Source organism: Amia ocellicauda, chromosome 3 (assembly GCF_036373705.1).
Source record: "Amia ocellicauda isolate fAmiCal2 chromosome 3, fAmiCal2.hap1, whole genome shotgun sequence".
Classification (NCBI taxonomy): Eukaryota; Metazoa; Chordata; class Actinopteri; order Amiiformes; family Amiidae; genus Amia; species Amia ocellicauda.
Genome location: NC_089852.1, coordinates 11,416,622 through 11,433,974, shown reverse-complemented (window position 1 = coordinate 11,433,974; position 17,353 = coordinate 11,416,622). Strand labels below are relative to the sequence as shown.

Genomic DNA, 17,353 nt, shown 5'->3' with positions numbered 1-17,353 from the left:
GGTAGTCACATGGGTGCACTTCATTCTTTCCATTGTCTGCCATCAGTGATTTTTTTTTTTTTATGATGGGCTCGTGTTCAGTCATTCATTCAGGTGCCGCTGATGGCAGACTCCCACACTCCATGTGTGTGCACAGTACACCGCGGTGTGCATGTGAAGGTGGGTGAGGGAGTGTGCCAGCACATTTTGCTGCACACTCATGTGGTCATGAGGGGTTGAAAGTCTGCTAAACCAGTCAGAGAATGCATGCAAAGGAGAGCAGCCTAGGACAAACCACATATGACTAAAAGGATAACAGAGTTTAGGTGTCAGAAAATTGACAAGATTGTGTTACTGGAGAATAAGTGCATCCAAAAAGATGGTCAGACTGTATTTATAATTTCCATCTCAAAGCATCTAGCTAACACAGCAGTACAGAAGTTGTCAAGTCCCAGATGTATTTTTGTTTTTGTTTTTTTGATTTTGTATCAAATGGTTAACTGACCATTGTTGTGTGTTTTCAGACTGATAAAGCACACCAAACAGCTGCTGGAGGAGAATGAAGAAAGGCTGTGTATTAAAGTGCTGCAGACGCTGAGAGAGATGATGACTAAAGACCGAGGCTATGGGGAGAAGGTACTGGTGCCACCATGTACTCTGTATTCAAAAGCTGGCAAGCTGTCTTTTTGTCCACAGCCCCGATTTAATTTATTGGGTGTGAAAGGTTCATAGACAAACCTGTTTCCTATGTAGAAGTACATGACAGCAAACCATCCCTTAAGACTAGAGTCTGCAGTCATGGCCGAATATTTGAAAAATGTTTTGGTTTGTTTTTGTCTTCCTGGTTTCCTTCGTGTGCTACCATTCTGGTCCCACAAGTTCTCATTTTTGCTACATTTAAACTGTTCTCGTAAACCAATTGATTAAACACTGCCTTATAAATGATTTCACCATGATACTTTTAAGTTTTGTAAATCTCCTTCAGAGTGATCCAGTTTAGTTTTTATCATTAAGTAAAGACCAAAGCAAATTTCAGATTGCTAGTGCTCTTTTACTAATAGAGAGTAAGCTGTCTGATGTCTTTGAAAGAAAACATACACTTTAGCAAATGAAAGATTAGAATTATTCTGTGCAATTTTTTATATATATATTTTTTTTTTCTCCGCTCCAGAATGTGTTGGATCCTTAAGACAAATACCCCATTTCCCCTGTCAGTGCGGTGTGGCAGTTATCTGGGTCCCCTCCTCCCTAGTTTTACACCGATGGATGTATACAGTTGTTACGCACAGGTTCTGGCAGAGCTGTGGAACTGCAGGTTCATTTAATACAGTATACATCTGTCTGGGTTAGCTACGTGCTCTGTTTATTTTGGCTATGGGGTTACTCAATGCTTATCAGCAGTTTATGACGTGGTGTAGGCAGACTGAAGCCAGGATTTATTATTTAACTGAAGAAAATGTAATTACAAACTCCATGTAAAGAGAGAAATATATAGCAAACGGTTAAATGAAAAATGAAATAAGAAACTGAGCTTACTTGAAAAACATACAATTTGCCGATGAAATTGTCATCTTTGCAGAAACACCTGAAGACCTGCAGCTTCAAGTTTAAGAACTCTTAGATGCAAGTAAGAAAAATGAACTCAAAAAGAGATTGAGTAAGACCAAAGTCATGCTTTGTTAAATCTAATAGAGAAGTAGATGATCAAAAGATGGTTGAAGAAGTCAAGTTATGTCTACCTTGGGCAGTAAATCAACTCAAATGGGGGAGAAATCAAGAGTCACAATGGGATGGTGTACATTTGAAAGATACTGAATGCTATTGAAAGGAAATCTACCCAATTGCTCAAAGAGAAACGTATTTGATCAATACATACATTGGTTTGATGTGGGTCATCTCCCACAGTAAACGATCATGAATACAGAATAATTGAAAAAGAACTTTGGGACTTTCTACATTATTTAAGTTGGAAACCCCAGAGATCTTTTTTCAGTGACCCATGTACATGTGGCTAGCAAACTGCTCTCAGTGCAAAACAATTTATATTCTAAATAAATCATACAGCAAAACAGTTAGGCCCATGTACATGTTCTGCTTGGAAAGGTATCCAGAGATATTGGTAATTAATGAAAAATATTAAATTTGAGCATTTTGTTTGTACCAATCCAGCTTGTTCATTTTTTTTTTTTAATGAAGCTCTCCAGTTTCTTTACATCAATCATTATCCTGAGTTTTTGCTATTTTGGGGTGTCCGCTTGGGATAATCAAAAACAAAACATCCTTACATTTACTTCATCACTACTAGTTCAACAGGTCACAAACATTTCAGTTGTCTTGATAGTTTCCATTTATTTTCCCTGAAATATTCTTTAGTAATTTAGTAATCTTTTCTTATTTTTCCCCTCAGTATTCCCATTTGAAACTTTAAAAAAGCAGGTCAGAGCAGATCCAGTCATTTCATCCTTTTGGGGGCATGTTTTACAGTGTGAACAGCATTTGCATGCCTTACTTTATTGAAAAGCTTCTGCAGGCTGTTTCTTATTTTTGTTTTAATAATTCTGTAATTCTGCTGCTTTAAATGCTTTCCCACAGGTTGTACTAACTAAACACACTTTGCTTTTTAACACTTATTTTTTTCTTCCTAACCTGTCTCTAAACATGAACTGCTCTAAGAAACGTTACACTACTAACTCTCACTCTTAACTCTTCTTTTCACAGCTGATTGCCTTTGATGATGAAATGGATGTGACTGAGGTTGACTTTTATTATTTATTTTAGTTTTATGTGCTTTAACTGTGCTGTAGTTTTCTCCTTTCATGTGCTACTGTGCAGTATTGTCCCGTTCTTTTGTGCCAGTAAGTAGACCTGCCAGTTTCCATGTGTCATGTGCCTGTTTACCATGGTAACTACCCATATTGTGATATGTTCCTGACTGTCTGCAGTCACCTGCTATTATCAAAAGCTTCCAAATGTTCCACACACTGAGACTCTTTCAATCCCTCTTTCACACCAAATGACGAGCAATTCCTTTCTTGTTCACGGAGAAGGAGAACGTGTGAAAAGCAATAGTTTGAATTACTGAGAAAACAAAAGCCAACATGAGGGTGTCGTTTTCTTGGCTTTAAGCGATGTTTGAGGAAACTTGAGTGAATCGTGTCTTCAGCAACACTAAAAGATAGATCTTTTCAACCAAAGTTTGTTTTCAGAAACAGACCTCTTTGTTGATGTTTGCAATGTTAATTCATAACTTAGTTAGCCGAGTGAAAATTCCATTAGGCTGATGATTCACAATCCTCGAATGTGTCAATCCCAAACATGCAATGAATAGTCCTAGAAATAAAAAATACAAGATTTTGGGCACGGTTTTTGTATGTATCTTTGTATGCAGTTTATATTACAAACTGACAATCCTAGACTATAAATTTATATAAATGTCTTCCTCCTTTGGCTGTAGGCCTTTTCTTGAACTTCTGACTTCACACACATCACAATTGTGACTTTCTGCTTATATATTGGTTAAAAATCAATTTTTGTTGTGTGCAAGAGGCTGTTTAAAGTGTAGACTAGAAAATTAATCGGCAATGCCAAGTTATGAACGCCAGAAGAGTAAAATTGTTTATGAACTAAGGATGAGTAATGCCTGAATTGTTAGTTACTGGTTTGTCTTTTTCACCAGTGCAATAAACCATGCTTTATATGTTTCCTTTACATCCATATTTGATTTCCATTTGTAATATCGTTCAAAGTACGACACTTAAAAATAGAACTGGAAAACCAGTTTTTATCATTTATATTTATTTTCTATCTGCCCTGCACAGCAAGTCTGCAATTAAAATATATTTGCAATAATACAAGCAAACTTATAAGCCCTTTTTTTAATTAGCCTTCAATTAATCAGTTTTGATGCATTTTAGTATCAAATAACTTAACAAGGGAACTTTACACTTCAAAGTTTGTCATCTAGTTGATAAAAATCAGTATAACAATCCTTTATGGAAGTCAATGGTGCCTTAAATGTATATTGCAGTCTGCCTAAGACTAGGTCTTCCTGTACTCGTTTAAAAAGGGGAGGGGGGTACTTTTGAATTGGAATGGGAATGGCATCCCTGGGGGTACATTTGAACTTGAAAATTATGCTTGACTAGGAGAGAGGAGCTTTTCACCTTCCCAAGCAGCTCCCTCTCTGAAGCAGGTGCGACTATTAATAGTAGGAGCCAACCCAGGGATACGGAGAGTGAAATTTTATCTGCTCATGTCCAAGCAGTGAGGCAAGGGGGGAGTCGGGGGCGGAGGGTGCGAGGCGGGGGGCAGTTCTTTTGAGGGAAGCTGCGGTATATCCCTGTCACTGTTATTGTTAGCCGCCGGGAGAGAGGAGCAGGGGGGGGAGCGATGGGTTTATGTCCTAGCTCCCTGTGTGGAAATCCAGGGCTGGCTAGAATTGCCAACCCCTCATGTCAGTGTCGAACTGCAAGTGTATAACCCTTTTCCAGATGCTTATTTTTTTCTTTTGCTCACTTTCTCACTTTTTCCTTTTTTGTTTCCTCTCTCTTTTGAAACGGGAACAAGCTAACAGAGGTGTTGTAACCAAACAGCCTTGTTGCTGTATTTAATGGGAAGTTACCAGGAGGAATTATGTTTAATAGAAATAGATTTAATCAGGGGAAGTGTTTAACTGAAACCTCTGTTCTGTTGGGTACAATGTAGCCTGTTACCTTTCAGAAGTTTAACTTTGTAGGCTCTCAAATTACATTAACCTTTTAGGTGATCATGATGAAAATCTGTATCACAGTATTATTTCAGGCTTTCCTGGTTTTTAGTTTTGGCTTGAGCACAAACTCATGTATGTGCTAATGTTTTAGTAATTCCCCACATTGTAAGGTTTTTGACTTATAGCCAAACTGGAACTGATTGCAACTTTAACACATTGGTAAACTGTTGGCAATCAGCAATGAATGATCTTGGGTCTACAGGGAGTGGATTTCAGAACCCGTGATTGACACTACATATGAAATGTCATCAGGCTGTGTCAGAGTTTGTAAGACATGTGAAACTGCCCTGCAGTGCTGTTGCTCTGAAGAGGTGGCTGAGGATTCTAGGAAAATTGCCCCACCCTTACACTTGTTCCCACCCCCATCGGTCTGAGGGTATTCACTCAGTGTTCTCAGGGTGTGGGATAGTCCATACTGCTGCCTGTCTGTTGGTAGAACCCCTGCATTCATGTGGTGGCAGTGTAATCATGGTCTAAGCTCAGGTTTCCTCATTCCTTTCCTCTGCCTGTCGTTGCATAACCATATTTCACTTAGGAATTTGGTATACCATCTGCAAGAAAATACAAATCCCATTTAAACGGTAGTATATGGGTAAATCGTACCATTATTTAGTAATTTAAGATTATACTTGCCTAATTACGATAGGGAATGCCAGACCAGATTTGTTTTTTAATTTAATGTGAGCACCTTCAGATCTGAATCAATGCATTATTCCACTCCAGCCTTGGTTTAAAAAGTTTTGATTTTCGGACAAATTATAGGAATTAAATCTGTCATGCACCTCTACGACGTCAGCCCAAATTAGAAATGGTATGTGTGTAAACATGTCTGCTTGCCTTACAACAGCTTTTGCTTAAGCGTGAAAGAAAAAAATATCCACACCAGGGCATTCAGACTTTTCTGTGGATTCCCTGAACATTACTCTTTTTGTGCTCCAGTAGGGGGTGTTGTGTGAGTGTCTGTCAGCTACTCAGCAGTGTCCTACTTTTTCGTGCCTCCAAGCTGCACGATTCTTGGGCCCCTGCCAGCTCTCAGGCAGCAGTTACATAAGACCAGGCTTTTTTTTTTTTTTCCTGGAATTCAGACTCCACTGATGTGTGACCTTCAGCAGTAATTGCCAATAAATGTGCGGCAGAGCTGTTTACTGTTAGATACTGGCAGCGCAGCACGGATCAGGCAGAGTGCATGGGGAGTGCAGTGTCCCATTTTGCAGGCCCTCGCAGACGTTTGCCTGTTAACTCTTTCAGCCTTTTGAGTAAATGGTTCTGTGCTGAAGTAATACCAGAGCTGTTAGAATGCCAGTGGCAGAGCTCAGCAAAGTCCCTTGATCTCACGCCCGTTTCTGCCTGCAGGCTGCGGGAAACATTTCAGTTAAACCTGTATGTTCCCAGTTCATATTTCCATTAAAGGTTTAGAAAGGATGTATTGGCTCCACTGTTCATTATATCTTTACAAATGCTGTCATACACCTATGAGGAGAAAAAAAAAACTGACTGGATTATTTTGTATGTTGCAGAAAAACAAATCCATAAAATAATTGCTTAGCCATTTTCTTTGTCTTGGTGGATGCAAGTAAAATACATTGGCAATCTGGTTAAGTGCTATATGATGTATAATTTTAGAAGACCGCACATAAGAAATTTTACAAACTGGAGGAGGCCATTCGACCCATTGTGCTCGTTTGGTGTCTAGAAACTAAGTGATCCAAGGATCCTGTCCAGTCTGTTTTTAAATGTTCCCAAATTTTCAGCTTCAACCACATCGCTGGGGAGTTTGAATGCCTTGAAGCCCAATTTCCATTTGTGTCCCCGGGTCTGTGTGTCCCTGCTGATCTGGAAAAGCTCCTCTGGTTTGATGTGGTCGATGCCCTTCATGATTTTGAAGACTTGAATCAAGTCCCCATGTAGTCTCCTCTGTTCCAGGGTGAAAAGGTTCAGTTCCTCAGTCTCTCAGTAGGACATTCCCTTCAGACCTGGAATAAGTCTGGTTGCTCTCCTCTGAACTGCCTCTAGAGCAGCGATATCTTTCTTGAAGTGTGGAGCCCAGAACTGTCCACAGTATCCAGATGAGCTCTAACTAGTGCATTGTACAGTCTGAACATCACTGCCCTTGTTCTAAATTCTACACTTTTGACAATATACCCTAGCATTCTGTTTGCCTTCTTCATTGCTTCCCCACATTGTTTGGCTGTAGAAAGTGAGGAGTCCACATAGACTCCAAGATCTTCCTCATGCATTCTATTCCTCCCATAGTGTAATTATAGTATTATAATACTATTATATTACAATTATTAACCTAATGGCAATGTTTGTTTTTTCGGGTTAAGTAGAATAACACAAGACATACTATGCCAGTTGATAAGAAAGATAATATTTCTCACAACTAATATCATTTTGCAAAGAAAGAAATACAAATGTGGTCTATTCATTCTCTCTGTTTAATGTTCATACACCGTATTAACTGAGACTGAAGTTCATTATGTGCATTTGTGATGCAAGAAATGTGACACCAGGTCTAGTCATCAGGTGGGAGTCATTACAGGATTAAAATGTACTTGTTACGCATGTATTGGTGTGCATGGCAGCTATACACATGCATCTTGTTGTATTATATCTAAAGGTAACCTATATAATGGAGGTCGTTTGGGCTAGTTTTTAATGATTTTTCAGAAATGTTTACCTTGTAGTTTGTTAATTCATATTTGTGTGTATTTGTTTTTGGGGTATTTTTACTTGCATGTCAGTTTGTGTGTGCGTGACAGGGTGCATCTCTGCATGCTTATACCAGAACAATAATGTATATTCGTTTTTAAAGTGCCTCAAATTTCGAAGCTGCCTTGATCACTTCTGCTCTAGATTACGATCTTCATGCTAGTGAGGTAGGAAGCCCTAGAAGAACTTTGTAACCACATTTTTTTGTTTCTCACGGGGAGGGGTTTTAGCACGAATCTCTTCTGGTGTAAGTCTGCATTTGCAAAATATTCTATGGTCTAGGTAATGATTATTCAGAAAGGCAAATACAACTTTTCCACTGTTGATGAAAAATATTAATGTGAATGTTGATATTCAGGTGGAGTGTTTTTTTAAATCTCTTTAGACATCTGTGAAGATGGAGAAAAGTATCAATGGCTCTTGAGATGGCAGGAGCTGGCCCGCCTCCAGGGACAATAGCATTAGCATAGTGAGCTCTTAAGTCCAGCAAATATTTATGAAGTAACGCTGCAGAAATCATATCTGTCGACTTGAGAAATGTTCTGACTTGTATTTAATGTAAATGTATCAGAATTTTCCAAACTGAAATAAGGAATTTGAGAGTGGATTGGATGTAAAATTAGCTCTACATTGATTTTCAAATGATTTTTTTGCCCCGTCTCATCTCGGCGAAACACTAGAGCCAGATCCACACAGGATTTGTAATTGAGACGTTTATCACGTATTCTTAATTCCTGCTCATACTTAGGTCAGCTAGAACATTTTGTTTAAATTTGATTTCATGTCAATATCACCTGTTTACACCGAAAGAACTTTATGGAATCATGAACAGGCTGTACTTGTGTAGACAGGGTGAGAGGAGAAGGGAGAACTGTAGATTGACTGACTGAATAAGAATGGTGAAGAAAAGTGAATTTATAGAGCACTTCAAAGTGAGCTTTAGGGTTTCAAAATAGGTCTGCTTTTGTCCCACACCATCTTTTGATAAATATTCTGATCTGTTCTTGCAGTCCCTCTAAAATTATAGACACAAAAGGTTTTATTTTGAATAAAATGGAGATGTAACTTTTGGGAGAAAATATGTCTTTTCTGAATTAGATGACAACACATGGAAAGCATAACTGATTTTAAGCACAATACTGTATTGGGCCCCTCTGAGGAAAAAGTTGTGTAGGAAATTAACTAAAAAAGGAATATGTATGACTGCCATTTCTCTGCCTGCATTCCCTCCATTGGAGGGGGGAAGGGAAAAATCGAAAGACATGGGGAGATTCCAGGTTTGTCTAGCCATTAGTCAAGTGCACAGAAGTGGGAGAAGGTTATCAAGTTTTTGACAGCTGTTGTATAGAGTGACTTGAGGTGACAAGCTTTTGCAGCTTACAAAAGTAACTGGTGTAGAATCATAAAGGAGAGAGAAGACGTTTCTTTTCGTTCTTGTGAAAAGATTTAATTCAGTAAGTGACAGCTTCCAGTTGGCTGATTCTCTCCTAATCTCCAGCCCTCGTGCACTTGATGTGGTTTTTGTTGAGTCTCATGAAAGTATATGGAAATCAGTGAGTCTTTCTCGGCTTCTAAAGTCAGCCCACTCGGTGTTTATTTGAGGTTTCAAAGTTGGGAGTTTAGCTGAATGCCGTCACAAGGCAACAGAAATTGTACTGGCAGGAAGAAGCTGCAAATTCACACACCAAAACAGGAGAGGGCCTCTTTAGGTCTTTTTTTTTTTTTTTTTTTTTTTCTCTCAATCCTGCATTTCATGTTTTGCCAGGTATACATAGATGTTGGGTCTGCAGTGCCCTGGTGGGGCATTATCAGTTTTACACCCCATGTTATAACCAAATTGTCACTTGCCTTAGCCTTGAATAAGTACACAGATTCCCATAGACTTTTTGTTTATCCTGGTTATGTCACAAGCATATTAGGTTCACAATGACAAAATTCAAGGTTCTGTAGTGTTCAATGCCCTCACTTTGTTTAAAATCGCACCTTGCCCGTGAAGCAATTTTAGCAATTTGAAATGGACTCTGGTGGTGGTGGTGCAGCTGGATGGTACATGATCATCAAAGAGTGCCACTGATAGTCATGTCTTCAGCACAGGCTCAGTCTCTGTCCTGACACAGTTGTGGGTCTGTTTGCAGCAGCAGTTGCTGCTCCCCAGTGGTTTTAAGACCAAGCAATCCTCAGGCTGAATTTATCTGTGAAGTAGTCTCAACTATAAATAAATTATAATATCGGACTCCTCTAAAAGTATGTCTGACATCTTCCATATTAAAGCTTTCCACAGATGTTGGCTATCCTATTAGAAGTGTGATGGGGTATCCTGTTACATTGTGTCCACTCCTTGACTTTGTCACTTGGACATGCGCTGCAACTCTCGGTGACTGTGTGACATACGTTACCTTGCTTCGGGGAGGGGTAGGCAACAAAGAAGCTTTTTTTTTTGCCCTATGGTTCTGGTGTTCCGGCTTGGCTTGCTTGCCATACAGGTTTTTTTTAATGTATGAGGTTGCACTGGGGACTCTTATAAGTATAATCAAACTGCTGATTATCCGTCTGTGTCTGGCTTTATATATTACAAATATAGTTAGAACTGTGAAAACTGCAATCTCCCAAATGCATTGCTAGTTGGTATGAAATGGCAAGATGCCAAAATAGAAATTAGTTTGTTCTCCAGAGTCATATAAGAACATAAGAAATTTTGCAAATGAGAGGATCCTATCCAGTCTACATACTTTATATTTGGCACTTGATCAATTTACACTTAACATGACCGGTAAAGGAAGCAAGTTAAACAGTAGAAAATAAGTTGGACAGATGCAAATTTTTTTTTAAATGGCACTCTGCTTCTATGAACAGGCAGTATAATCTTATAATCTGCCGATGATTTTGTAGGCTGCCTTTTGTGTATTCATTTGCTTTCGATAGTCATGTGCATCATGTCTAGAGGTAAAAGGGCTGGATGAGCTGGCATATTTTGACTAATGGAGGACTTTTATTTCCAATTAGCTGGCCCCTCCCGAACCGGAAATCCCAGCCGAGGTGTGTCTGACACCCATATTTGCTTGATAATGCAAATATGAGTTGCTGTAGATCAAAGATGTTCTGTACACAGTAGCTGCATCTCATCAGACATCAATCCATTTCTCATTCTAGCCATTTCATTGAAGAAAAATAAGTTGTCCATCTCCACCTTGCAAGACTTCTTGTCAAACTTTGTGAAATGGCATTTTCCTCTATAGTTTAACCCCCCCTTTTTTTTTTTTTTTTTTTTAAATCTATAAAAACTCCAGATTGCGTGCTCCAGTAGCAGAAGGGGAACTTAACTGTACTCTGTGACAGTAGTTCAGAAGCCTGATTTTTCAGTTGCATTATATAACGTTGTTCAAACCCACTTTTGTTCTAGGCTTGCGCTTCTCTTCCTGGCAGCTGTTCAGTACTCCGTCTTATGTAATTAACATGGTTTAATTTGAGCTGCAACTGCAAGCAATGCCATCTAAGCTTGAAGTAGTTTGCAGGTTCATACAACGGACGTAAAGGTTAAATTACTCGTAAAACATTAACATGGTGTTCATTAAAGAAAAAAAAAAATTTGAGGAGTTTAAATCTTTCAGGATTATTAGGTTACAAGGAGTCTACAATGAGATTGTCCTTACTAAAGAGAATTTATTTTATTACTTTTTCTTGTTGATTTTGTTAGACATTGCTAACCAATTCTCCAATTGTTTCCTTCACCTTATCCTGCATGAATTCAATCCTGACCTGCTATCATCTCCAATTTAACTGCATGTCATACTTTGCAAGTGTGTGTGCATGATGGAAATTGTACTGTTTTGCACAATGTTAACACTTTTTAATTTGTTTTGCCTTTTTGAAATACATTTGTTTTGCTTTCTGCATACTCACCTCACCCTCAGGAGCTTGATCAAAACCAACCACAGAAGCAACTGGAGGATCAGAAAAGGGTAGGTAGTTCACAGTGCACTGACTTGCAAGGCTTCTTCTCTGCCAGTTTGTCTTTATTCTTTTGACATCTGGGTGTTTGGTTTACTCTTCAGAAAGAGTTCATCCTTGTTCTGTTCCTTAAAGCATGCCCTTTACAAATCAATAGTGATGGCAGGGCTTTAATTGTATGCACTGCCATGAGAGAATACTTGTAGTTCCAAGGAACTTCAGGGGAATTTTGCTAGGCCTTTTATATTTTAGCATCAGATTTAAAATGTGTTTGCATGTACACCCCCTTCATTACAATGCACTGGTTAACTTACACTATGAATACAGGACTATCTACCCACATATAAAGGGGGTATTACTAAAGAGTGATCAATACAAAATATGCTTTAAAAAATTTCCATCTTATGAATGCTATTAATTCGTGCAGGCGTGTGAAGACCTGTGTATGGTGATATCTAAATATCTTATAAACTTTAGTGAAACCACAGCTTTTGTACCATTTATTTTCCTAGGTACACATAATTGTAAGTACAATGTTTGGAGATTGTAAGGAGGCAAAGACTGTGTTTCAAGGATAGAAAAACCTGGAAATCTTGAAAGCAGATTTATAAACTCCCACCTTAAAATCAGCATAGTTATTATCCAGGCATTTCTTAGAAAGATGGCATGTGGCACCTCGTCTGGGGGGACAGTAATGATTAAGCAAGGCAGGAGGTATTTGTGCACAACCTGAGACCGTGTGCTCAAAAAGATGATTACCAACAACCAATAACGGGGAGGATTTGGCTTTCTTACCAGCGAGTCCCAACAATCTTAAATCTATTATTTTCCTGTACTTCCAGTGAGATTTGAGCATTTGACGTGATACATTAGAGGCTGAATTTTTTTTGTATTTATTTTTAGATCAGTATTTTAGGGTTAAATGTAATTAAATATGTATTACAGTGCTAATGTTTTATTCAATTAATATGGATTCTGGTAAGGATTTTGCATGCCTCTAACTTGTTTTTTTTACAGGCCTACACACTGGCCAAGCACTGTCCTGGTTACCCACTTATTTCCAGAGTCGTCTGACTTTGTATCTCTCAAATACAGACTGCTAAGGGCCAGATTTTCTCTCCTGGAAATAGAAGTCAGACCCAGAGATTTATGATTTTTAATATCATCAAATCCCCTGTTCAATTGCACTTACATTATTCTTCATATGGCAACTGAAGGGTTCTTCTGAACGTATAATGAAGAATCGCCTCAAGATTGCATTCAATGAAAGCCACAAGTATGAATGATTAGATTTCTGAGAAGAAAAAGGGGGTTAAAAAATATAAAATGTCCTTTAAAGCTTTTGTTTGTGCTGCAAATTGTGTGGTTCAATAGAAAACAGTAGCCCTCTTTGAAATCATCACAAAGTGAGCCAACGGGCGTGTGTTAGCAGATAAACATCCTTTTGAGGTGATTCTGAATACTGCTTGTTGAGACTAAAGTTGAAGTCTGAAACAAATCTTATGAAACAATTAACAATTTTTAAAGGACTTTTCGTTTGCAATAAGTGTATCTTCATGACTGATAAGCTGCTCGAAAGGCATGTGTGAATTAAGGTATGCTTTTCCATGTGCCCAATGATGACTCATGCCGCTGGGCACTAAATGTTTTACTCTACATGATGTGTATATTATATATAGGGGTATGTGTGTGTATGTATGTATGTATGTATGTATGTATGTGTATATATATATAGATAGATATAGGTATAGATAGATATAGATGTATAGATATATAGAGATATATATAGATATATAGATATGTATATATATGGATATGTATATATGTATGTATGTGTGTGTGTGTATGTATATATATGTATGTATGTGTGTGTATATATATATATATATATATATATATCTTCTGTTTTCATTCCGAAGGGTGAAGCATTAAGACAGATTTTGGTGAACCGTTACTATGGAAACTTCAGGCCTGGTGGAAGGAGAGACAGCCTTACAAGTTTCACTAATGGGCCCCTGACGCCAGGAGGCCCTAGCAAGCCACCAGGAGGTAAGACAAAGTGGACAAGCTCAATGATTAGATGTCTACTTGATTGGCTAAATGCTGTTTGGCTTCCTTCAGGGTTTGTCTGCAGACTTAAACCTTAAAACAGACACTACAGGTTCCTATTGAATTAGACCTTGGCTGTGTTCTCAGTTTCTACCCAATACATTTTCCATCTTTGTGTCTTACAAATCAGCAATAAGATTGCTTATCGTTATATAAGGGCCTTGATGTTCTGTGTAATGGTTTAAAACCCATCCCAATTATATTTTAGCAATCCAAAATATCCAATTGACAAAATAACGGAGCAGTTCGTGTATATATCGTTACAAAGCTATATACATATTAAAAATGAATTATGTGTAACTGAAGAGCAGCTAAATCAACAAATGCTACAGCTGCGAGTTGTTTATTTCTAGTGAAAAAATCAAACGGATGTTCTTTACCAAACCAAAAAGGAAGTTAATAACCTTGCTTATACATCTGATCCACAGCTGAACTTTAAAACGGTCTCTTTGACTGGTCCCCAATCAACTGAGAACAGCCTCAGACAACACTGCAGGTGCTCTTTGACATATACAATTACTTTTGACAGTGTTAATATCTTCTGGTAGAAGTTTATTTTGGAAAAACATGGTATCTTATTTGTTCTATAGCTCTCCCCTGACTAGTTTTTTTCTGAATACAAAAGCGGATAGCTGCAACTCCTTCACCAGGTGAAGGACAGAACATGGATAGTCTGTGAGGGAGTAGTGAATTATTTGTGTCTCTGGCAATCATTTGTGACTAAAATAGATGAGGACAGTGCATGAGGTATACCTTTACCATGATTGACGAATTTAGAAAGTCGGTTCAGAGTGATGAATTTGCACTGCTCATTAAACCTCGATCTGTTTGTTTTTGAACTGATGGAAGTTGAAATCTCTTCTCACCTCTGTTCAGCATCTTTTCCTTTTCACGCGTGAACAGTGCGTCAGAGCTGTTAGTCATGCCGTATCCCAGATTACAGGAAAGTACCTCCACACATTTCAGTCCAGACTTGCAGTTGCTTGGCAACAGGAGCAGTCTTCAGAGTCCAGTCTTTTGCACCTGTCTCGGGAACAACTAAATAGCTTTTGTGAAATAACGAAGTGAACCCGATTATGAATGGAACCAAAAAAATGCATGAAATATGGAGGATGTTGTAAAGCAAATTAAGGAATTTTGTCAGTCTGGAGTGTGTAAGAAAATGGAACCTCCTGTAAAAGTCATTGGAACTAAGACAAGTCGGGCTCAATATAGAGCATAGTATACAAGTATACTGCATACAGCAAAGGCAAAACTGATACCAAGACTGGATGGACAAGTCAGCTTTTGTGACTTTAATCCTTATCCAACTCCACCTTCCAGAGTGACCACCCCACCCACCAGACTATCCAATGGCAGCTGCATATGACCATACAAAGTGACCATGGAGCCTTCACCACCTCAGCTGTTTCTCTCTCGGATGTGATTAACTCACCCCTCCCAATAGGATCTAGATAGGCCGTCTCCTTACTCATCTTTATCAATAGCTTTTGATATGCTATTGATACATGACTGGTAGATGGACTGTCTCCTCACCAACCTTTTGTTATGGTATTGATACCAGAGACCCCCTGCCTCAGCCAACTATGTCCACTTTCTGTGAATCAGCACACATGAACGTTTAGGGAGTATTAACTGGTCCCAAAGTGTGGAATATTACCAGGGTGGGTTTTACCCAGTTTCAAACTGTTTTATTCCTTACAAGTGAGAATTTGTTTTGCAAGGAGGACAACCGTAAACCCCCCAATAAGTTAGAATAGTTCAAATTGTCTATTTATTATATTCCTGTTGCTTGATAAGCCTGTTGTATTATAGTTTGTTTGCTGTTGGGGATTGATGCCTCCCTGCTTAGGCTGAACACCTGTCTGCTGTTTAACCAGGCACGATGCAGCACAGCCGAGGCGGTTTAGCAGGCAGCCGTGTAATAAAACTCGATCTTCCTAACGGAGCATACAATGAAAATAGTATTTCTGAGCATAATTTTAAGAACACTGTAATGAAACCTGTACAATCACAACATTACAACGTGTAACATTCAATTAATGGCATTCTATTTAGCAAATTCCCTTTTACTTAATGTTTGTACTAAGCTTGGTCTCTGGCAGCTTGATATACGTGATCTGACTGTCTGTCGGCTAGGCAATTGAGGACTGATTGGATAAGAAGTTCTGATAGCCTGCCAAATGCTCGGCGGCCAGAGCCTGTGCTGAGGCCTGTTGGGAATGGCACTGACTTGCTGTATCCCCCGTGTCTGACAGGAGTAGGCGGGGGAGGATCGGGTGTCTTGAGCCGGGGGGAGATGAGCCTGGCCGAGGTGCAATGTCATCTGGATAAGGAGGGGGCCTCCGACCTGGTCATAGACCTCATCATGAATGCTACCAGTGACCGTGTCTTCCAGGAGAGCATCCTGCTGGCCATCGCCCTGTTGGAGGGAGGAAACACTACCATACAGGTGAACTGCCATTTATTCCTGCCACCAGGCCTGGTTATTACTCTTGAATTTCTTGTTTCTGCCTTTGCAATGTTTTTCCCTTTTAATGTTAAGGTGGTTTTTGTTCGAGCCTTTCAGAGGATACACAATGTTGAGATACTGGAAGACGTTTGTGTAACCTACAGATTCTGTTATGTGGGTGTTGGTCTTGCCCGGTAATATGTTTAATGAAGATATGAGTGGGGTGACACTTGTGGGTCTTGCTTAATTTCCTTTAAACAACTTAACTAATAGTGAATATGCTGTTTCGAATGTTGTATTCACATTAAAGGCAATACTCTTGGACCTGCTGCTCTTTGTGGTTCAACCATGAGTGATCATGAAGATCTTCTCAATGGTGTGGCCACATCTTGTTCTTGTTCTTGTAAGAGTGTAGCAGGCCTGTAGTACCGGAAAATAATTTGAATGGTAGGAAAGTAGTGAAAAGTACTTTGTTGCAATAAAATGTCACTGATAAGATGATTATCAAGTTAATAGGCCTTAGCCAATATACATGTATATATAAATGATGTCACGTTTTTTGTTATCTTTGGTCTGGTGGTTCAGTAACTGGTTCAGGCCAAGTTAATGACCAATTGTATGTGATCTGTACTTTGCCTTCTCACTTTTCCATGCTTGATGGTACTGCTGTAATATGAGGTGGGGGTGCAGTTCACCATGTTAGGAATGTCTGTGAAAGTCAAGGTGCAAATGTTATTTCCATTTTAAAGACATTAGTTGAAAAATAGGCTTGGCTGTATGTTTATTCTTTGCCACGTTTTCTCTAAAGAAATCTACTTATTTTTGGGAGAACAGTTACTGAGATGTAGGTGTCCAAATTACCTTAATATGAAGAGCACACTTATCTTTTCTTCTCTGTACCAAGATCCCTTACAACGCAGAGGTTCTGAGCCAGGTTAATTAACAGACCCTTTAGCTGGAGGACACGGATTTCTCATTTAGCATTTAATAATTCATTGAGGTGCCAGCCGTATGAAGGATGACGTCCTTGCTGCATGAGCTCCAAACTGATCAGACACGCAACAGGCGTGGTGTCAGCAGGCAGGAAGCTCTCCGAACCTTTAATTGATTGTCTGCTGGAGGAGTTCCAGGCAAGCCACACAGACGGAGACGATTCAGTTTACCAGCTCAGAGCACGTTGAGCAGGGGCTCGGGTTGCTGTGGCAACTGATCACTTCAGTAACCTTTGGGCAAAGTAGAAGAACAACGGGGGGAAAGAAAAGGTCTGCTTCTAGGGCGAGTACGTTTGTCCAGCTCTGCATAATATTTGTGTGTGCTTGCGCAAGTGGGCGGCTTACATAATCAGATTATATTTACATAGCCCTTCTACCTGATAATGCCAAGCT

The 17,353-nt window shown here is 39.1% G+C and overlaps 1 protein-coding gene across 5 annotated transcripts in view; it reads left to right on the top strand.

Annotated features, from left to right (window-relative positions):
* Nucleotides 1-17,353, top strand: part of itpr1b (inositol 1,4,5-trisphosphate receptor, type 1b) — a 144,618-nt gene that overhangs the window by 70,043 nt on the left and 57,222 nt on the right. For 2 of the 5 annotated variants that reach the window (XM_066698144.1, XM_066698143.1), the window contains exons 38-41: nt 504-615; nt 11,371-11,418; nt 13,327-13,456; nt 15,775-15,968. In XM_066698144.1, coding sequence (XP_066554241.1) covers nt 504-615; nt 11,371-11,418; nt 13,327-13,456; nt 15,775-15,968 — 484 coding nt within the window. Of the gene's footprint in view, nt 1-503; nt 616-2,697; nt 2,734-10,462; nt 10,496-11,370; nt 11,419-13,326; nt 13,457-15,774; nt 15,969-17,353 lie in introns of all 5 variants that reach the window. The other 3 variants (XM_066698146.1, XM_066698145.1, XM_066698147.1) reach the window with 2 other exon arrangements.